Source organism: Myotis yumanensis, unplaced genomic scaffold (assembly GCF_028538775.1).
Source record: "Myotis yumanensis isolate MYYU_CA2020_CCGP unplaced genomic scaffold, mMyoYum1.0.hap1 SCAF_1, whole genome shotgun sequence".
In the NCBI taxonomy this organism is placed as follows: domain Eukaryota; kingdom Metazoa; phylum Chordata; class Mammalia; order Chiroptera; family Vespertilionidae; genus Myotis; species Myotis yumanensis.
In genome coordinates this window covers 64564459-64587879 of record NW_027223752.1, presented here as the reverse complement: position 1 = coordinate 64587879, position 23421 = coordinate 64564459, and the positions used below count along the sequence as shown (strand labels likewise).

At 38.2% G+C, this 23421-nt stretch overlaps 2 protein-coding genes across 7 annotated transcripts in view; one reads left to right on the top strand and one right to left on the bottom strand.

The window, feature by feature from the left end:
- FAM227B (family with sequence similarity 227 member B) overlaps positions 1–23421 on the bottom strand; it is a 209825-nt gene that overhangs the window by 65705 nt on the left and 120699 nt on the right. Inside the window, exon 12 of one of the 6 annotated variants that reach the window (XM_070423249.1) lies at positions 22358–22615. The exons of the other annotated variants lie outside the window; for them this stretch is intronic. Within the exon in view, the coding sequence (XP_070279350.1) occupies positions 22515–22615 (101 nt within the window). The 3' untranslated portion in view covers positions 22358–22514. Of the gene's footprint in view, positions 1–22357; positions 22616–23421 lie in introns of those variants that run through there. 6 annotated transcript variants of the gene reach the window in all.
- FGF7 (fibroblast growth factor 7) overlaps positions 1–23421 on the top strand; it is a 64330-nt gene that overhangs the window by 2374 nt on the left and 38535 nt on the right. The window lies entirely within an intron of this gene.

Sequence of the window (23421 nt, the reverse complement as noted above, 5' to 3'; positions counted from 1 at the left end):
TATTATTAAATCATCTTATAATATCATGTGTTAAAGTCAATTGAAAAGGAATGCCTGGGGATGGTGGTGTAAACATTTGTCTAGGACAGTGCCAGGCTGGCCTAGTAAATATTTAAAACTTTTGTTGTTTGTTTAATGAATGGCTTTCAGGCTTCTTAGCTAATTTAACTATAATTGATATAGAATGTTAAGACCATTTTAATGGATTGTGAACAGTTGTGGTTTTATAATTACTGTTATTGATGAAGTTATCATGTTATCCTTAGAATACTGGTCTGATTATACTGATGTTTAGCTAAGGAAATAACTATTTGAAGGAAAGTTATTTGTGGTTGGCCACTTTTATGTGAGCAACAGAATTTGGCTTATAAAAAATTCATTTATAAGTTGAGATTTATAATGGATAACAGAACCTGATGGCGAAGACTAGGTGAAGTTATAACACTTGGGTCCAACCCCTGCCTGTGAATGACTTTGGAACAATTTCTTACTTTTTCCAATTCTCAATTTTTCATCTGTAAGATGTGGGATATGTACAGATGATCTCCAATATATCTTCTAGTTTACAGCCCATTTTATTTTAAACCACAGAAATTATATAACATACATGTGAAAAATTTAAGTACTCATAATTATCACACACACTGAATGAGATGAAAGTGATATTATCTCAATGGTAAGAATGAGCTGTCAGAACTAATTGAAAATTGTAGTAGTAAGTGTCTTAAACTTAAACCCTGTGGAATTCTTCTATATGCTGACTAACTCCTTTGAATGCTTTTGTCAAATAATAAAAAAGGGAAAAATTAGATATAAAATCCAGTAAAAATGAATAATATGTATAATTATTTGGGAGAAAAATATCTACAACTGGAATGCATTCACATATGTAAGTTTTATTTATGTTAAAATTTCTTAAAACCATGAAACATAGGCACTTGTAAATATATACACAAAATGCTAAAGTTATTTTGTAGTCCGAAATACAATTTAGCATAAACCTTGAGTAACCATAAAGCCACTCTGATAAGACATTTCTCCTCTAACACTAATTCTGCAGTAAAAAAAAAAGAAAAAGTAATGAAGTGACCTCAGGATATTAATGGGTCTTGAAGGACTGCTTACTTTACCAGTATTAAGCATAGCTACTCATAAGAATGTAGTTTATAAGATATTGCTGAGATAATGGATTGGAGTGAGTAGAGGAGGTGGAAAATCTGGATGGATACTTCTGATTTCAGAAGGTGTTGGGCTGGGGTAGGTGGATGGAAAGCCAGAAGAAAGAGATGGGGGAATGGTAGGGAGCAGGATATGATAGCTCATGTCTCATATCTTTAGGTAATTTAAAAAGTTACATAAGCTACCCTGGGTTGTGAAGATCTCATTTCACTTTTATCTTACTTTAGTGGTGTCTTGTGAAATATATTATGTTTATATTAGAATGAAATAGCAGAAAAAGCGTACCAAGGAACCCAAAAGAAATAAGACGTATTAGTAGACATATAAGCAAGACCCAACTGTGTAAATGTAGGAACCCATGAGAGGCAAAGAGATGCTGGACCACATTTTGAGTCTTCAGGGGAGAGAAGCTGTTGCTGGAGGCCTGGCCCTGAGACTGCATACCATCATCACCCAGGAGATAAGAAGCCTCTCCTCTCCACTTGCTCTCTCTGGTGGCTCCACATTTAGCCTCACAGTAGGCTTCCAGGTGATGAAACTAGAACTTAACTTGAACTAATACTGATAAAAGGGTAATAAAAGCATAAAATGCCCCCACCTCACAAGTAGAATACATATGCTGTTGTGCAGGGAAGCATTAATACCATCATAAAGGGCCTGGCGATGATGGTCAATGCTTCCACCGCTCTTGTCAGAGCTCTCCCCTGGGAGACAGGCCAGAGGGTGAATTTAGACAATTGTTGGACCAGGCAACCCATCAGCAGACAGACAGAAGCAATCACTCCACACCTGACAGAAATAACACTGCTGTTTAAGTTGGGAATTGAGGTGCCGAATGAGAGACGGCAGCAGTGCACTGGGAACCGGCAACCGCCCTGAGAGACAGATGTGCAACAGAGCTCAGTCTCTCAGGATGGTCTCCTTCCTTTAGGCATCCAATTACTTAAAAGTTTTGCCTTTCCCAGCAATGGTCAATATCACCCAAGCCTTTTAAGAAAAGAAAAATCCTGAATTGTCATACAGCACCGATCCAAAAAAAAGTATGCCTTACTGGTTATAGTTAAGTTCCAGAGCAAGAAAAGGGTTAGCCATTCTGAAAACTGGCCAATGATTTGGCAATACTCTCTTTTGGATTGTTAGACTGTAACGGGATATGGCCTAACAATTGGCAAAAAGCAAATAAACACAGTGCTGTTGGATTTGACTTTGGCTACAAAATCTTCAGCGACTCAATTGTCAACAATTCTTTGGACAAGCTCCTAATCAACAATAATCTCTGCTAGTAGCTACCAAACATACACATCACCTCTAAATATGGTAAACTTGCTTGTGCTCCAAACAGTTCTGAGCAAGTTAACTCAAAGAACAATAATTCACATAGCCAAAATAAAAAATAAGAAAACCAGGACAATTCCACCTTTAAAAAATAGATAATGAGGAACATAGCCATGGAGTTGAACCAACATCCTAGAATTACTGACAAAATGGAATCCTGTAGAACTGATGACCTGTAGTCCCTTAAGTAAATTGTCAAGGCTCTAAGTTATGGGAGATGGATAACATTCTGTGGAACATATTTGAAAAAATTAGCTACTTTTGAAAAGTCTAATATTCAAGATTGTTTTTCATCTTATAGGCTCCCTCTTTTGTGGGCTAATGCAAGTGCCTGGCACTTATGAAGTCCTAATAATTTATTGCCACAGGTACATCTCTTATTTACTTTGTAAAGTCTCACCTATCAGTTTCATTCTATGCCAACCCAGAGCATCTGAATATGTGTTTTCCCTCGTTACTCAGCTGTGTCACAGCTCTTCAGCCTATAGTTTCAGAGCAATCAGAGACGTAAGTAAACTGGAGAGAATGCAAGAAGCCAGCTTTTAGACATATGGAAGGGTTTCCTTTTCTACACTTTTCTATTTATCAGCCTTGGCTAAATATTGCAATCAGTTGGGGAACTTAAAAAAAATACTGATGTCAGGTCCTACCCACAAAGGTTTTCATTAAATTGATTGGGGGCGCAGCCTGGGCATCGAGAATTTTGCTCCCCAGATAATTCTGACATGTTGCCAAAGCTGAGAAAGACGGGGCTGAGGGATCACATTAGATCACTGGGGAAACCACACACAGCTCAGTTAAATCAGAATCTCAAGAAGGTGGGGAGGACCGAGGTATTAATGTTTGTTAAAGCTCTCTGGTGATTTTATTGTGCAGGAAAGGTTGAAAACCACTAACTAATGGAACCAAAGGTTCTAATTCAGCCTGAATCTCCTCAGGTGTCCCAAGAATATTTTTGTACCCTTGGAGGGCTCCAGAGGTAACTTATCCTGCACGATTTTGAAATGGATTTATTAAGGATGTTCTCCTGGGTCCATTTGAACTCTGACACATCTCAGGGGTTCCAGCATCTGGAGAACTGGCCTGGAAGTGCACGTGATGACAGCTCTAAAGCTGCCATGTAAAAAGGTTTCTTTGGGGAGTGAGTTGGTTGCAGAGATAGCAGGTCCTGTGCCACAGTCACATGATGACAGGCAGGTCCGAGTCTCTCTGATACCTTCAAGCGGTGCTGAAGCAGAGCACCTGCGGTACAGGCATCAGTGCCAGCTCACCTGGCACTTAAATGAGCCACTTACAACTAGGAACCTTGGTGGCCCCAAATTAAGGTGTCACCCCCTTTGGCCACCCCACAGAGTCCAAAGCAGTGATTGAAAGAGACAACTTCCAGTCTAGAAAACTCAGGGGGAAAGAAACTACAAGCCTAGAGGGTCCATCCAGGTTAGTGAAAAGGATATGAAGCTAGAGGTTTGTTCCCTTTGTAAGGATGGGATTAAGGCAACGTTTTCATTTTTGGAAGGATCCTAGCCTTCTTCCTCTGTATCAAGTAATTTTAGGTAGCACAGTAAGTTCTTTTATATCACTATGAAATAATGTATTTTAAGTTCACATATGGCATGTAGAAGAAAAGGCAGGAATTGTGTATGGCTAAGTAATAAGCAAAAAAACCTCCTTAAATGAAATAGTTTTTCATATGCTTTCCTTTTCTAAACCATACCTAATCTTTCATGAAACACACACACACACACACACACACACACACACACACACAGAATTTATTGAGGTATGACTGACATACAAAAAGCTGTACTTATTTAATGTATACAACTTGATGAATTTGGAGGTGAACATACATCAGCGAAATCAACAGCACAATTTATGCCATAAACATATCCACCACTTCCAAAAGTTTCCTCCTGTTCTTTTTATTTATAATAATAATAATTTTTGTGACAAGAATACTTAACATAAGATTTATTCTCTTAGAAAATATTTATGTATACACTACAATAGTATAAACTATAGGCACTACACTGTACAGATCTCTTGAACCTGTTCATCTTTTGTAACTGAAACTGATACTCTTTGACAATACCTCACTGTTTCTGCTCCCCACGCCCTAACAACCACCATTCTACTCTCTGCTTCTATGAGTTTGACTATTTTAGATTCAGCCTATAAGTGGTATCATGCAGTATTTCCCCTTCTGTGTCTGGTTTATTTCAGTTAGCCTAGTGTCCTCCCAGTTCACATACAATCTTTCTACATGCAGGATGGGTTGGAAAATGAAGGTCCTCTGCCTTTTACATGGTTCTGAAAGCCACAATAAAGAGTCCCTGAACATTTAACTTGACCATGATTCATCTCTGCATTTCACAGTCTACCTGAGATTCTCTATCTAACTTAGAGAAGCCATACCAAATTCACTAACCAAACAAATATCATTCAAGTTAGCTAGTTCTTTTTTCAAAAATATATATTTTATTGATTTTTTACAGAGAGGGAGGGAGAGGGATAGACAGTTAGAAACATCGATCAGCTGCCCCCTGCACACCCTCTACTGGGGATGTGCCCGTAACCAAGGTACATGCCCTTGACCAGAATCGAACCTGGGGCCCTTCAGTCTGCAGGCCGACGCTCTATCTACTGAGCCAAACCGGTTAGGGCTCAAGTTAGCTAGTTTTGAACAGATCTGTATAGTACTATCTAAAGACAAAGGGATTGGGGTGGAGAAGGAGAGAGGAGAGTTATTCAATATGCACTTCCAGGTAAAACTTGCTTTTTAAATGGACAACACCATTCTCAGAGGGAACAGGGTTGATGTACATTGGGGAAGAACAGGGTCTGGAGGATTCTCTCCACTTGCTTTGGTCAACTTCCCTGCAGAGGAATGAAATCACTTCTACTGGGGTGAGCTTTGAGTCCTTGACAGAGACATTAGCAAGTGTCTTGTTAAGAATAAATAGGAAGAAAATATCTATTTGTGAACAGGAGAGAAAAAGGCAAGTGAGGAGAGGAAAAGGAACTTTACATAAAACTTAATGGATTTTGCATTTTAAATTTAGGGAATTGAAGTACAAAAGATTTTCTTAAAATGTAGCTCTACTAACTTTTTGATGTACTTAAACATAATGGCAATGGAATTCAATAGATTGATAAGATAGTAGTGGGAGGATTTCTGAGATCAAAACAAACAAAAACAAAATAGTATGCAGAGGGGTTGATATGATAATAAGACTATTGCAGATGTTACTCAAATAGAAGGCTTGAATCTACTAGTTAAATTTGTGCCCCAAACTGCAATAATCTTTGCATATTTATCAGGACAATTATGAGACTGAGTTTATTTTTATGATGTAAGACAGTAGAGATGAAGTGTATTTAAACATCCTTAAATACCATATTTATCAGGTTCTATTAAAAGCTATTATAATACTTTCCATTTACCTGCCTATTTGAACTTTAGATGTAATTGTAGATAATGTTGAAAAATGATTTGATATGAAATTCAGAATCAATGCAGATCTTTCCTTTTCCTCCCCAAATATTTTTAATTGGTTTTTAGAAAGAAAGGAAGGGAGAGGGGTATGAGGATAGAAACATCAATGAAACAGGAACATCATCAATTGGCTGCTTCCTGCACACACACCCTCTCCCCGCAACTGAGGATTGAGCCCACAACCTAAGCATGTGCCTTGACTTGGAATAGAACCAGTGACCTCTTGGTTCCTGGGTCAATGCTCAATCACTGAGCCACACCGGCTAGGCAATGCAGATCTTTCTTAACGCAGCAATTTCAAACTTTGTTTCTTAGATCACTAGTGTTCCTGCAGATATTAATGGTGCTTCCTGCAGCACAATTTCCATGGCTAACCGACTGAGAAATATTAAGTTAAACAAAGTTGAACAAGCTTTTCACCAAATAAATTCTCTAAGCCTATACCACACTAATATGAATTACAAAACTCTAGGAGAAGACTATATATGATTTTCCAAATTTATTTGACAACAGACCACACACAACCCTCTTACCCTCCTCACTCTCACCCTTGATTGGGTAAAACATTTAAATTTCATTACATTGAAAAGTGAGAGCTACTGGATCTGTCTATTGTGTAGTGACGAACTAAAATCAAGCTTCCATTCAGTTGTTTGTTCCAAATTAAAAGGCTATAAGATTGATCTGAGCAGTATTTTAAGAATGACATTGAACCAAGAATTTGTGCCAAAGTCAGGAGCCATGTTTTGGATTATTAGGGTAATATTTAGGGTATGGATGCTGGGTTGAAATCCAGAGATTTGCAGTAAGATTTAAACCTACTTTAAAGATCTTTCTGGGTTCTGAGCAACTTTACAGAATCATTCTCCTAATTTGAAATGATGCCCAATACCTATTATTTGGGTGACCTAGAAACCAACTCCAAACTAGAAACATTTTAGGATTCCAAGATGATTGAAAATTTCTTATCTTATGTACCTGAAAACAAGAAGCTTTTGCTTTATTTTTCAAAAAAGTAGTTTGAGCAAAAGCTAAAGTTCTTTCAATTGTACCAATAAAGAACAAATTTCATTTACTGGCCAAAAACTATTTAGAAATGTGGAATTTAGCATAACCTAGAGGGAGAATTGCAAATTTAATGAATTAATTGCAATATCATTTGAACAAGTCACTTACTGAAGATTGTAAATAGAATTGTCTTTCTAGCCATACACAGCACATTTGCCTTGTCTTATGGTTCTTTACGCTTGCATTTGGCAATGCCACTAGAATGCCAGTTCTGGAATGATTAAGTATCATGTCTTACTCTTCCTTCTATCTCCCAATGAGAGAAGAAATAGCACTTAGTCCAATGTAAGAGGTGGGAGAAGAGAGAAGGATTGGCAATCACTCAGTATATTTCTCCCTTAAGTTTTTACACATCTAAAACTAGTTACAAGTAAGAAATATATTACTAAGTTATCATCAAAATTTGATGTGGACAAGAATTAAAGCTTTGCTGAAATAAAAGAGAAGTGCACCTCTCTTCTTTCTTATCCTCTATCATTAAAAATGTCTTGGCTTCTATAACCTATTTGACTTAGTGTTTTCTAGGTAATTTCAAGGAACTAGTGAATAAGTTTTATTGTAGAGGCCAAGGATCTAAGCATGTACAGTTACCACTGGTGATACAAGAACGGTGATTGGCAGGGCATGGTAAAGACAAATCCTGGAAGAGCTATGGCCCTCTTCAACACCCATTCTTATTCTCATTTGACTATCAACTAATCCCTGTATATCAAAAACTATATAAAGAAAAATATAATCATAGTTGACATTGACTTAAGGAATATCTGCATTAAAAAAAGGGAGGAAAAGTCTTTAAGAATTAAACGAGCTATACTGGTAAAAAAAACAAGCAGTGGGCTATAAATTTTAGTAGGGATCTGCCTACTCATTATTAGCACTTATAAGATTGGTCCTGGACTTGGTGAGCAATGTTGAAGGGAGAAGAGGACATGTATGTAGAGATAAAGAGCTGGGGAGAAGTGCCAAGTTGGTGAATACAGTATGAATTTGTTTTAGTACCAGTAGCCTGATTCTTGGAGAGTCTCTTGGTGTCCTGTTGTGTCTCTAACTGGATTTCTGACCACAGGCTTGGCAAGTCTGGTAAATACTGAGGCAGTAACCATAGGGAGTTCACATGTAGGCAGTGGAGAGCTTTCTCCCTGTTTGCTTGAATAATGAAGATATCATGTAAAACTTTGAAAGATTGGTGACTGCTTTTTTCAGTTTTTTACTAATTCAATAAATAATCATTGATACTTCCCTATGCCAGACTGATGCTTCAGAAGTAAGTAGTAAATAGTAGTTAAGTCCATAATCCATGTTTTTAGAGAATTAGCAGTTTAGTTGGGGGTGGAGGGTGAACTATGAGTCAGAGGAGGAAAGTGGAGAGCATATTAGGGGTTGCCTAAATCAAACTGAGGAGGGTAGCATGAAATTCTTTTCTGAAAGAAAAATGACCTGAAGAATAATCAGAATGAAAGAGCAAACAAATATATTACCTTCAGAGGACATACTTTGTGCAGATGATTGGTAATAAGAGAGTACTGCAAGGTTGGGAAATGGAAAGTGACTTAATATCTTTCTAGGTATCAATATTAAGCTCACAAAGATTTTCTTTTTTTTCTATTCAAAATATGAGAAAAATACTTGACCTTTATTAACTTTAAGACTTTTTCTGATTGCCCTGTTTACTAAAAATGGCTATTTCCTTTAAAAGGTAACATTTTTGAAGGCATAATTTAAATTGGAATGGTAAAGTAAACATAAATTAAATTGGAATAATACCGCTTTTCTGGATAAGTGCATATTTTTCTCTTTTTAATACCTTTTTGATCTTTGATCATAATTACAGCCTGCTTAAATCAACTACTCACAGATACTCATTGTAAAAGCTACATTACCGTTATGGAGGACTTCTCTCCTCTCTCATAATAGTTTCTAAAAAAGTAAGAGAAACAATGGTTTTGAGGAATATGTTTAGCCTTTTAAGGACAAAGTTATGGAGGTTGTCTGCCACATTTTTTTTAAGATAAGGCATTATCATTAGAGCTGGATCACCTGTTTCAGCTATTTAACCGGACACTCAGTAGTCAAGCAGCTGGCATAGTTTTACTCCCTATAAATCATGAAGTAGGGAATGAGCTGAGATGTTTTTCTACTGAGATAAATCTACTGAAGTCTCTCTGTTTCTGAGAAATTGTGGTCAATCCTCTTTCTGCATAAATAATGCATAAAATAAAGTTGGGTGTTTAGTAGACATACAAAGCTGCTATACACTTTGAAAAGATTCTGGCCAAACTTGGTCTTCAAATTTTCTAAATGTCTTGAAGTTGATCAGATATTGAATAATAATTCATTCCCAAAGAAGACAGGCATAAATCTATATATCATGGTTGTTGAGCTGTACTTGAACTTAAAATTTATGATGTTTTAAAGTATTATTTAATATCATTATTAAAATTAATGCAATGTGTAGAAATAAATTTTGTTTGTTTTTGTCATAAATTGTCTAATTTAGTCTATGTAAAATTGCACAATGTACAACTGGGAACATTTTTATTGAGCTAAATAGATGTAATTCTTTTAAAATACATATGCCAATATTAAAATTGGTGCAATTGGACACTTCATTCCATTTTAATTATTTCTCAAAATACCTCTTTGCTGTAAGCTTGCAATCCCCATTAGTCCATTTCACTGAAGAAAAGACCCCTAGGAGATTGACTGGCTTGATAAGTTTGCTATTGTACAAGTTCTAGTTTTAAAATTATATATAGGCCTGTTTTGCTTCTTATTTAGGCATTGTTAACTTTAATTAAGAAAGATTAGTCTTCAAAGTCAGCTGATAATTGAAATGATCACATCAAAAATTTCTGTGTGAAATGATTGCTTTCTGGAAATATTTGATGGTTAGTTAACTTACAAAGAGTAGACACTGAATAGTAGGCTCGATGAATTCGCTGTGTGATGAACATGCTTATGCATTAAAGAGCAACAAGTTCATGTTCAGAATACTCCTTTAAACCTCCCAGTTTCCTTAAAGCCAACACAAATTATTAAGAGACTTGGAAGGGGAAGAAGCGAGGCATTTTTTGTTGTTGTTGTTGTTAATCCTCACCCGAGGATATTTTTTCAATTGATTTTTAGATAGAGTGAAAGGGAGGGAGGGAGGGAGGAAGAAGAGAAGGAAAGGGAGTGGAGAGGAATAGAAAGGAGAGGGGGAGGGAGAGAGGAGAGAGAGAGAGAGAGAGAGAGAGAGAGAGAGAGAGAGAGAGAAGAGAGAAGAGAGAGGTCAATGTGAGAGGAAGAGACACATTGATTGGTTGCTTCCTACATGTGCCTGAACTGGGGCCTGGGATAGAACCTGCAACCCAGGTACATGCCCATGACTGGGAACCGAACCCTCCCTCCGCCCTTTGTTGCATGGGCCGATGCTCTAACCATTAAGTCACCCCAACCAGAGTGAAGTGAGGCATTTTTAAGTAACATTTCACTCCAGAATAAAAACACAGGCCATTTATATTATTTTAAGATAATAAGAACAACTACTTTAAGAGGTAAACATATTAAGTGGTTATTATGTACCTGGCCCTACGGACACTTTATATATATTATCAAATTTCTAATCATCACAGAACACTTAAGGTTGCAGAGTTATCCGCATTTTACAGAGGGGGCAACTTTGGCTCACAGAGTTAAGTAACTCGCTCTCGGTTTCATAGCTAGTAACTGTCAGAGTTGGGATGTGAACCCAGGAGGGTTTAACTCCAAAGCATAATTTTAGTTTTCACCACATGTCACTGGCGTTATTAAAATATCACCTATTAATTTGCACCATGTAGTGGGATAATTTGTATGTGAAGAACTATAAACAGCTGACATTTTCTTCTCTGTAATATGACCTAATGAGCAGTTGGCATTATCTTTTTATCATTAAATAAAAACTTGACTCCAACTTTCCTTGTACACAACATCTCCATCTGCCTTCCTCTGAGTTGGCATAGAACTTTTAGTTTATTTTGCTAAAAAATTGCTAGAGATGCTGCAAACTTTAAGTTAGTTGTATTTTAAACATGTTTCTGATATTTATTAAAAATATTTATACTTCTGTTAATTGTCCTCAATTGTTATAGAATATATAGATATGTACAATTTAATTTTAGAGAATAAATCCGTTAATGTTAGGAGTACAGCCAGATAGTTTCCCTCTCCAAAGGCCACTAAATCCAAACAGAACAAACACAAAAACAAATAAAAGAAACAGCAGAGAGTGTTCTAACAAGCACTTCTGAAGGATAGTTGGAAAAAAAATAGTTTACTGGCAAATTGGTTCTTTCTTTGGTCCATGATTATTATGTTCTCAATTTGTTTCTAATCCCCTTAGAACTTTGCCCAATTAAAAGAGAAAGGCAAAAGAAAGGGAATAAAAATGACGGGTTAGAGCAAAGACATTATATCTGGGTAAATCATATATCTCTATTTCTTTTTTTTTCCTGAGAATTAGACATATGCATTATTAAAAAAATCTTGGAATGCTTGTATTTTGAAAGTTGCAGTGCCTCTTTCCAGGAACTAGAATACTATATCCTGTATTGCAATATTGATTGAGCATATATTGTGTGCTATGTACTGTGGCTACGTAGAAAAATATGGAAAAGATCCACCTTTTGGAAAATTTCAGCCCACTTGGAAGACCAATACCAAAGACTCAATTTTAATAGAATGTGGTATGTGATAAAGATATGTTCAGGTAGAAGTTAGGAGGTCATAGTGAAGGGCCAATTACAGAACCAGGGAGAGACTGAGCAAGACTTTTGAAGGACCTTATACATTTGAACTGTATACATCTTGAAGAGTTAGTGGGAGTGAACCAGGCTAGCTAGAAGGGGATAGGGAATGGGGAATGAGTAAGAATAAAGGGCACTTCTTCCTGAAAATAGTACATGCGGAAAACTGAATGGTGTGTCAGTAGGTATGTGTGGGAATTAGTTTCAGGAGTATCAAATTCAAAGTAGGAATCAGGGATAGATGAGACTACAGTCCATTTTAGGGAACATGTACTTTATTCTTATCTATCAATAGAAAGAGATAATATGCAAATTAGGCTGGGACGCTGTAAAGGCCAAAGGTCACAACCAGCTCAGGAGGAGGGGCTGGTGTGGGCCCAGGGCCTGAGAGAACAACAGACAGGGTCGTCCGTGCGCAGCCCCGGAGCTGGAGAGAACAACACAGGGGGGCTGGCTCCCATCCCCAGCCCCATGGCCGTGGCTTGGGGCCGGGTTCAATTCTGATCAAGGGCATGTACCTAGGTTGCAGGCTCCTCCCTGGTGGGGCCCAGGTCAGGGCTCATGCAGGAGGCAACCACTTGAATTGTGCCTCTAACATTGATGTTTCTCTCTGTCTTTCCCTCTCTCTTCCACGCTCTCTAAAAATCAATGGGAAAATATCCTCATGTGAGGATAAAAAGAAAGAAAGAAAGGTCATATCCTATGAAAGAGACATCTTGAAAATGCTTAAAGAAAGTTGTCATTTTTTTCGTAGTGAAGGGACTGGAGTCCGTGTTGATGAAAACACCTTGGCGGCTGCGGCTGCGGCAGCCAGCAGTGGCAGCAGCAGCAGGGTGATGGGAGTGGCGCCTTCCCCTGATCAGCCCAGTTGCACCGGGCCTCTAGTAGGTAATAAGGAGCTACTGAAGAAGAATGCAGAAGCAATAACTAATAAAAAATAATCAGTTATTTATATTTTTCACAAAAGTGACTTGATGGTTAATATTTGCTAATAACCTGAACATTTATTTTAATAAAAATTTGACCAATTTTCTTACCAAAGTTTCTTATCAGAACTACCCACAAGTAGCAAAATTAGCTCATGTTCATTAATATTCATTACCTTGCTCTACCCACTCTTTGTATAAGGGTTTATGAATGGACTTAATTGTCAATTAGGAGAAAAGGGAAAAAAAAGTAGGCTTACACAATTCATTTATGATTTATCGGTCTTAGTTTATCATACCAATAGTGCTCTTTTAGTATAAACATTAATACATATTATTTACCCCTTAAAACTAGATTGACTTGATTAGAAAGTGAGAGGTTGCATAGGACATGGAAATAATGCAGTGTTTAGTATTAGGAGACTAGGTTTTAATGCTTTTTCTTTCAGTATTTAATTGGATGACTTTGGCAAGCATTTAACTATTCTGGGCCTCATTTTATTTATTTATTTATTTATTTATTTATTTATTTATTTTTAAAAATATATTTTATTGATTTTCTACAGAGAGGAAGGGAGAGAGATAGAGAGTTAGAAACATCGATGAGAGAGAAACATGGATCAGCTGCCTCCTGCACACCTCCTACTGGGGATGTGCCCGCAACCAAGGTACATGCCCTTGACTGAATCGAACCTGGGACCCTTGAGTCTGCAGGCTGACGCTCTATCCACTGAGCCAAACCGGTTACAACCTGAGCCTCATTTGAAAAATATATAAAAAAAGAGGTTAGAACAGATTGCTTGAATAGATTTTAATTGTAAAATGTTACCAATAGTACTAAGTAGGAGAGAGAGTATTAACTATCTATTGCTGCATAATGAATTCCCAAATTTAGCAGCTTAAAACAATATTTATTATCTCACAGTGTATCTAGGTCAGGAATCTGGGAGCAGCTGAGCTGAGTGATTTTAGCTCAGGGTCTCTCACAAGGTATCAGTCAAGCTGTCAGCCAGGACTGGGGCCAAAGGATCAGCTTCCAAGCTCTCTCCCATGGTATTGGCAGGCCTCAGTTTCTAGCAGGCTATTGGCCAGAGGCTTCCTCTTTCCCATGTGGGGCTGTCCATAGGTTTCTTAGGTATCTTTATGATATGATAACAGACTGAGCATGAGAGAGAGGAGGAGAGAGGGAGCAAGAATTCATCTCTAAGATGAAAACTGCAGGATGATACACTATCACTTCTGCCTTATTTTATTGGCCACACAAAGCAACCCTAGTAAAACATGGGAGTAAAATAGTCACTGGAGAGGGGAGAATATTGCTCCAAAATACCTATAAATACTAAGTGGTGGGTATCATTAGAGTCCTAACCAAACACTGGCTACCACATATGGTTTCTGCATCTGAAGAATGTCTGGTGAAGCTTGGAATGAAAGTATACATAAAAGTTAATTTAGAGCAAGAACAGAGGAGGAGCAGGGTAGTATGTTTGTGAAATTAGCCTGAGGAATAGACAGCTCTCCTATGGAAGCTGCGAATTTGGCTTATGTTCTCCTTAAGAAGCATGTAGCTCTCTTCTCCTACTGTAAACTCAGACAGGAAAGCTTCTAGTGTGTGTTAATGCCCCACTTTGTAGCACTGAGAAATAAATTAGGTTATTTGCTTGAAAGCACACTATGGGTTGGATGAGACAAAGCCAACTCCATTCTGGACATAGGGAGCTGGAAGGAAGCCTTGAGATCAGCTCGTTCAGTGATCTTGACATACAGTTCGAATTTGGTCCTCAGGGAAATTGGTAAGAAAAAATTGTGCACAAAATATTGGGAAGTGGATTCAAAGCTTTCATTAGATTTTCAAAAACACCTGTGTTCCCCACCCCCAAAAGTGATCCAGCCATCATGCTCATCTTATTGAATGACCTGAGACACAGAAGTCAGATCACTTTCAAAGTCATGTTATGAATTAGTGGCAATGTTTGTAAAAGCAAATGCTTAGCTGATTTTCCTCTAACACACTCTCTTTACTAGGATTATTTTCCATTTTGTACCCCCACCAAGAGTTAAAAAGTGGATATGTTTTTTATAAGTAAAATAGTCATTAGAAAGGGGAGACTATTTCTCCAAATTGTTTATAATCTGAAAACACAGTGTTTATATATTAGGAAGAAAGAGATCAACAAATAGATGATAGTTGGTCATCTCCAATATAAACCCAAATACAGATCCATATATTCATTCATTCATCTGAAAAATTTTTTTAACATATTTTTATTGATTTTAGAGAGGAAGGGACAGGGAGAGAGAGATAGAAACATCAATGATGAGAGAGAATCATTGATCAGCTGCCTCCTACACCCCCCCTATTGAAGATCAAGCCCTAAACTCAGGCATGTGCTCTTGACTGGAATCGAACCCGGGACCTTTCAGTCTGTAGGCTGATGCTCCATCCACTGAGCCAAATCAGCCAGGGTTGAAAAATATTTTTAAGTACTTCTTACATGCCAGGAACTGTGCTAGTTGTTGGGGCAAGTAATACAGTAGAGCTCAAGATAGAAACTATTGCTGCCCTCACACAGTTTCTAGCATTCCTTCCCCATCTGCCATTTTGAATCTTTTTTTCTAACAAACCTGTTGAGTGATGTGGGCAGCACATAATTGGTGGATGCCAAGAACTGAGTAGAGATACAGGAATCATGTAGAAGCCAAAAGAAGGCCTTGTTTTAAAAAGAAGAAAAACAAATGGTGGTGTATTTGAATTGTTTGGTATAAACGGTAACAATTTGTAACTGAGATTTTTTTCCCTTTTTTCTTTCTGTTGAATGCATAAATAGCTATGCTAGTGGGTTAAGCAATTATAAAGGACATTGAATAAGGTAATTAGTAACTACTCTATGCAAAGCATTAACCTTGTAGGTGAGGTGGGAAAAAATAAGGGGAGGTGGTGAGAACCAAGTTGGAGAAGAGTTGATATAGTAACTGTAAAGAAGAATAACACTTTAAATTGCTGGTCTGAAAGTCTAAGAGAATATAATAATGTAACGTAGATTTCCCCATCTACATTATAATTTTACATAAACTAATGAGTTTTTCACTTTCTGGAATAAAGATATTTTTAATTTCCTTGTACATTAAAACTATAGTATATTTAGAACTACCAATGTTTTATTAATTTATCTTATTTACTATTTAAAAATAAAGATGTATATTACAGTTGGGAGTAGGCTGACACAATTTCACTGGAGAAGACTTCTTTTAAAGATGGGAAAAATTTTAAAGTTAAAAGCCACTAATCATGGAAAATTTTAACTAAATGTCACATGGAGTTAAAAGGCAATTTGATCTAGATCTTTGGGATTTAAATTAAGAATACAATTTAATTCAATATTTATAAAGCACATTTAATGTACAGGTAATGCATATATTTTTTCAAATTAGTGTTTTGGGTTTCTTATGTTCACTGCAGCATTATTTACAATAGCCAAATCTGGAAACAGCCCAAGTGCCCATCAATAGATGAGTGAATAAAAAAGCTGTGGTACATTTACACAATGGAATACTACATGGCCATAAAAAGAAGGAAATCTTACCATTTGCAACAGTATGGATGTACCTGGAGATTATTATGCTAAATGAAATAAGCCAGTCAGAAAAGGCAAATACTATATGATCTCACTTATATGTGCAATCTAATGAACAAAATAAAACTGATGAACAAAATAGAAAGAGGCATGAATACATGGAACAGACTGACAGCTGTCAGTCAAAGGGGATAGGGTAGGGGAGCTAGATGAAAGAAGGTGAAGGGATTAAGCAAAAAAGCCAAAACATATGTATATATATTAGACACATAGACACAGACAAGTATAGTGATAGCCAGAGGGAAAGGAGGTAGGTGGAAGTGGGCAAAGGTGGGGATAAATGGGAATGGAAAGAGATTGCTTTGGGTGATGGGTGCATGATGCAGTGTGCAGATGATGTTTTGTTGAGTTGTACACTTGAAATCTGCATAGTTTGTGAACCAATGTTACTCCAATAAATTCAATAAAATGTACAAGGTGACATCTATATATGTAAAAGCCTAAGTGACCATTATGACCAAACGACTGGAATGATCGGTAGACCAGTCACTATGACACCCACTGACCACCAGGGGGCAGATGCTCAATTCAGGAGCTGTCCCCTGGTGGTCAGTGTGCTCCCACAGTGCGAGTGCTGCTCAGTCAGAAGCTGGCTCATGGCTGGTGCACAGCTGCGGCAGCAGGAGCCTCTCCCGCCTCTGCAGCAGCACCACGGAGCAGCAGTGGCTGGCGCAGCAGGGCTGGGATGAGCAGCCGTGGAGCTGTGTCCAGCCCTGGCTAGGGCTCCTCCCCGGCCACCTACCACTTTGGCACTGCTACATCCCTTAGGGGGGATGTCAGATTGCCAGGTTTCAGCCCGATCCCTGCAGGCCAGTTCAATTGGGCTGAAACCCAGCAGTCCCACATCCCCTGAGGGGTCCCGGATTGCGAGAGGGTGCAGGCCAGGTTGAGGGACCCCACTTGTGCACGAATCTGTGCACTGGGCCACTAGTTGTGTAATAAAGGCTATGAAGATATCTACTTTTGCCTTTAATGTTCTTTTATAGGAAACTAGAGGCCTGGTGCATGAATTTTGTGCACTCGAAGGGGGGGGTCCCTCAGCCTGGATTGTGAGAGGGCGCAGGCCAGGCCAAGGAACCCCACCGGTGCATGATCGGGGTCGGGGAGGGACACAGGAGGTTGGCCAGCTGGGGAGAGAACATGGGAGGGCTCCAAGGTGTGTCCGGTCTGTCTCGCTCAGTCCCGATCAGCTGGACCTCAGCAGCAGGCTAAACTACCAGTTGGAGTGTCTGCCCCCTGGTGGTCAGTGCATGTCATAGTGAGTGGTTGAGTGGCCTTAGCACAGTGATGGCGAACCTTTTGAGCTCGGTGTATCAGCATTTTGAAAAACCCTAACTTAACTCTGGTGCCGTGTCACATATAGAAATTTTTTGATATTTGCAACCATAGTAAAACAAAGATTTATATTTTTGATATTTATTTTATATATTTAAATGCCATTTAACAAAGAAAAATCAACCAAAAAAATGAGTTCGCATGTCACCTCTGACACACATGTCATAGGTTTGCCATCACTGCCTTAGCATATCATTAGCATATTACACTTTGGTTGAGCAGATGACCTGACCGGACACTTAACATGTTAGGCTTTTATTATATAGGATGAATTGGTAAGTTCTGTAAATTACTAATCTCTCTATATATAAAAGCCCAGAGACTGAATGGCAGAATGACCAGAACAACTGGTCAACTAGTTGCTCTGACGCGCACTGACCACCAGGGGACAGACGCTCAATGTAGGAGCTGCCCCCTGGTGGTCAGTGTGCTCCCACAGTGGGAGTGTCACTAGGCTGACCGGGATGAGCGGCTGCTCCCAGGATGAGGCTCAGGGTGAGGCCAAGTCTCTGCACCTATCAAATACCTGAGACAATCCAGACTCTGGCCTGACCCCACCAACTGATGCAGGCCCTCTAAGGTGTGTTCTAGAAAGAGTGTGGGGAGCTGGCATAGGTGGACAGCAAGAGGGGTGGTGACTGTGGCCCCCCCTGGGGAAGCTGTCCTGATGGCTGAGGATCCTGGAGCACAGCTTCCTTGAACATCCCCGATGGTGTCACTGACCTGGCATCACACATCAAGGACATTCACCAAGTGGCTTTGGGGTGCAAAGCTCTCCGCCAGGTTCCTCCAGAACACAGAACACGCCTTTACCCAACACATTACCCGGAAATATCAGCTCAGACTAATTTCCTCATTCAGCAGCCTCTCAGAGGGCGGGTCCACTGCCACTCAGCTGACCAGGATGAGCGGCACTCCCACAGTGGGCCGATCCTCACAGGCCACACCCCTCACCACTGCACGAATCCGTGCACCAGGCCTCTAGTAAGTTTCATATGAAAAAGGGAGAGATCAGGAGAATGAAAGTGAATACTGGGTGCCGCTAAAAAAGTGAAGGAGACAGAGTAGAAAGTTTCCTAGAAAAATTGCATCTGCACAAAAGGGGAATTAGTTGGAGGATTTTGATAGAGGGTGAAGAGCTTTTCAAGCAGAGAACAAAGTGCAAAAAGACATGTATGTGGTGATTCCTGCTGGCTTGACAATATGGTAGGAGGGTGGTGACGCGGAGCTGGTAAACAGGCAAATTCTTCACAACATATTTTAACCACATCATGAAAAGAGAAGATGGGGAGCAAAAAGAGGGTAAAAGAGAGGGGAGGGAGAAGCAGGATATGAGGAAATATGTAGAGAAATGCACAAGCAGGGCAAGAGTTAGAGTGAACATTAAAGAAAAGGAAAAGGAAACACAGATACATCAAGAAAGCAGGAGAGATAAAAGGCAAAGCAATGCTCTGGAAGTTCTGAAGTCCACAGAGATTTTGAAAGGTATAACCAGAGTTAGGGGGTATGGCAGATTCATCTTCTTGAATAAGTGGACTGTGATCTGAATAATACTACCCTAACCACTGAATGAAAAGTCATGCTAAGGGTCAGAAGTGCAAGCCTGGGGTTTCCTACTCTGATATAAGGCTTTCACAAACTCATCTTTGTAATAACTTATGAAGACAAGCCACCAGGCCCATGGTAAATAATTATAAATAAGCCTGCACTGTATGTTATTTCTTTTGACAAGCGTAAGAACTTGAGAATATTAACTAAGAAATTCCTTTTGTTTTTTAGTTGGCAAAATACTACCTGATAACTTTGAGCTTTGCTTAGAGGTGGGTTGGGGGATGGGTAAACAAGGTGAAAGGAATTAAGACGTACAAATTTCCAGTTGAAATTAAGTGGACTGTTCCGAATAATACTAAAAGTAATGGGGATGTAAAATACAGCACAGGGAATCTATATATATAAAAGGCTAAGTGACCTTCCGACTAGCTGGTAGGTGTGATGTGCACTGACCACCAGGGGGCAGACGCTCAATGCAGGAGCTGCCTAGCTGCAGTGACTTGGTAGCAGCGGTTCTTGGGTGATGCACCTCGGAACCAGAGAGGAGGGAGCCTGATTCTAGGTGTGTCACTCAAGAGCCGCCCTCTTGCAATCCGGGACCCCTCAGGGGATGTTGGAGAGCTGGTTTTCACCTGATACCTACAGGCCAGGATGAGGGATCCCACCTGCAGGAGGGACCCCGCTCACTCTGCAGATGCCCTTCGAGGCATGGTACTGCCCCAGGTGTGGCCAGTTGGGGATGGATTGCAAGAGGTTGGCTCCAGAGTGTGTCTGGCCCATCTTGCCCAGTCCTGCCCTACTGGCCACCTTCTATTAATTCCCTTTCAATTCATGCACCGGGGCACTAGTGTAGTCAATAATATTATAATAACTATGTATATTTCCAGGTAGGTACTAGACCTATTGGGGTGAAAACTTCATAAAATATATAAATGTCTACTCACTACTTTGTATACTTGCAACTAATATAATATTGTATGTGCACTGTAGTTAAATAATTTTAAAAAAGGCCAAAATGAAAATATGGCAACTAGCAAAAATCATATGCTAAAACAAGAGCCTCTCAGTCTTTATGTTAACAAATTTTGTTTGTGGAAAATTCACATTAAAATTTTTTAAAATATAATTTTATCCACTGTAGTAATTCGTTCTTATAAGTAATGGAGAAATTTCTTTAAGATGGTTGATTAAAATTGGAGGAATAAAACACCACTTCTCAAAAAGTCATATCCTTCTATATTTTTGAATTTGAACTCTATTTTTGACATTTGTCTGCAGAAAGAGTTAATCACTTTTTAAATTTTTTTAATTGTAGCAAAAACACATAATCATGCTCAATTTTACAGATATAAAAATAGATACAGTTATAGACTCCTTGTAGTTTTAAAATAAGAAAAAAAGAAAAAGCCGAAACCGGTTTGGCTCGGTGGATAGAGCGTCGGCCTGCGGACTGAAAGGTCCCAGTTCGATTCCGGTCAAGGGCATGTACCTGGGTTGCGGGCACATCTCCAGTAGGAGATGTGCAGGAGGCAGCTGATCGATGTTTCTCTCTCATCGATGTTTCTAGCTCTCTATCTCTCTCCCTTCCTCTCTGTAAAAAATCAATAAAATATATTAAAAAAAAAGAAAAGAAAAAAAGAAATGTACTAAGTATGCAAATGAAAGAAATGCCTATTGTTAAATACTGCCCCTCCCTAAATCATAGTATAGTTCATAAGTAAAATATTGTCCAGTAGGAAAAATCGCCCAAGTGTAAAGTTGAAACAAATTACATCTGTTTTCCTGGAGTGCATTCAAACAAAATATATGATATTATATCATAGAAAATCATTTCTTTCTCCTTCGACATTCAAGATTCTATATTTTGTTATGTTAACATTACCATTAAAATATTTTACTCATAAATTGGAAGGTATTAATATATGAAAATGGTTATAAAATTAAGACAAAGGCAATAAATAGTAAATTGGCCCAATTTGGCTCAATTTCACAGCCTTCTGAGGAGACTGAGTGGTCCTCACTGTGTCACCTTCCAGATTAGATCAGCACTTCAGTGGCCCCTAGTTGTCTTTAATAACCTAGTACAGGTTAGTACTGCATTTCCTGAAAATACATTTACAGTAGATTTTGCATTTATTGAAATCTTTCTTGATGCTATCTTTGTTTTGTACTTGGGACAGCAAGTTCTTCCTATGTACTACTCAATACATAAACCAGTACTTGGAAAATGTGGTCTAATTTCTACCTCTGCATTAAAGCTATGAAATTTTGGCCTGTTCTTTCAAATACACTGGCCATTAGACCTTATTGATTTATTTACACTGAAATATTATAGCCAGATTTATATGTTTCTTTGAAATTAATAATGAAATTTAAAGCAGGATTTGGTACATGGTTAACATTAGCATTTGTGTGTGATCTATATAAAAGTCAATAGAAACCACATACATTTTTACTCGTTATTAAGTAAATCTTGGAAGCAAATGCATTGACGTACTGTTTGTTAAGTTTAAAATAAATGGCCAACATCAGTGATATATTTGCTTAGGATGAATTTTTTTTTGGTATGGTGATAAGTTTATGTAAATTAATAGATTTTTCAGACAATCACATTCATTTTTGAAGAAGCTATTGTGGGTAAACTTGCAGTCTGTCCATGAAAAATTGTTGATGCATACAAAAATTTTTATGGAATGACTTTGTCCTCATTATTATTGCCTCCAAACTAATTCATCTAACTTATCACCAACATGATGGAGAAAACATGAAATCAAAGATTCATGAAGAACTAGAGTAAATAGAATAAACAGCTGGTGCCTTTTGCTTTCTGTGCTGATCAATACCTAAGGCATAGGTAGAACCCTCAAGTTCTTGTTCTTTAGGGACCTAGTTTTAGCTTCTTTAACAAGAGAAGACTTTCCCATTCACAGGCAGCTCCAGCTACCCTGTTGATTTGAATGTTTTTAATTATTTTATTGCAAAAGAGCAGATAAAGAACTGAAACCAACAAACTATGTGAAGTTCAAAGAGCAGAAATATGAAGCAACACATTACGCTCCTGTTTATAGCTGTGGTGTTGGAGGGCCAGATGAATGGCGATTATCTCAGGAGCTCTCTCACAAATTACTAAACCTTTTTCTTTTCACACTTCTCCCTGGCATCTCTCTATTGTGTTCCCACAACTCTTCTGTTTCTCGCCACATCTCCTTTATCCTCTTCTTTCCTACTCCCTTTCCCTTCCTCTTGTCTTCTCCCTCTTTCTTTTCTCTCTTCTTTCTTCCTGCCCAACTCTTTCAGCAACTTTTCTCCATTTCTTTGCCATTCCTAGACACAATAGAGAACTGAAGTACATATTATTCATTAAAGCAATTGAGTAAATTTCCTGTGCTTGAATTCAAAAAGCAATTAACAATAATTTATCAAATTTAAAAGACCTATTTATAATTGCAACTTTATCAGAATGTACAGGAAAAATTATTTAAAAAGAGATTATAACAGTGATATATGTTCAGGTGATTTTCATTTTTTAGTGTTCCAAATATTCTTTGATGAGCATATACTAATTTCTTGATGAGCATGAACATATACATATATATTTATATGTGCACATTTAATTATAATAAAATATGTTGCTTTTTATTCATGTGGTTCTCATTTTCCTCTTTTAGTTACACTTGATAGGACAAGAAAGTCTCCCCCAACCACCAGTAATCTAAGAAATCCAAGACCTGTAATTGGCAAACAGTTCCTTGAAGCTCTCCGAGAACGGAACCACCTGCAATCCACTCCATATTAAATCATCCTAACAGTTGGAACACTTGCTCATATTTAGAGAAATTACCCTTGATTTAATTTAAGACTTTTTCATCATGTTTCTCTTTTTGTGCATATGAATAATAGATTGACATGACAAATAAAATACTTTCATATACATCTCTTTTCTGTCTACACACATTTCTTTTCAGCTACCCACGTCTTTTCTGTCTAAACACATCTCTTGATGATTTCATCTAGTCTCATGGCTAATGACCACCAAATTTACATCTCTAGCCTAGATTTCTCCCCTAAATCCCAGACTCATAAATTCATCTCTACCTGGATGGCTTTCGGGCATCTCAAGCTTAACATAC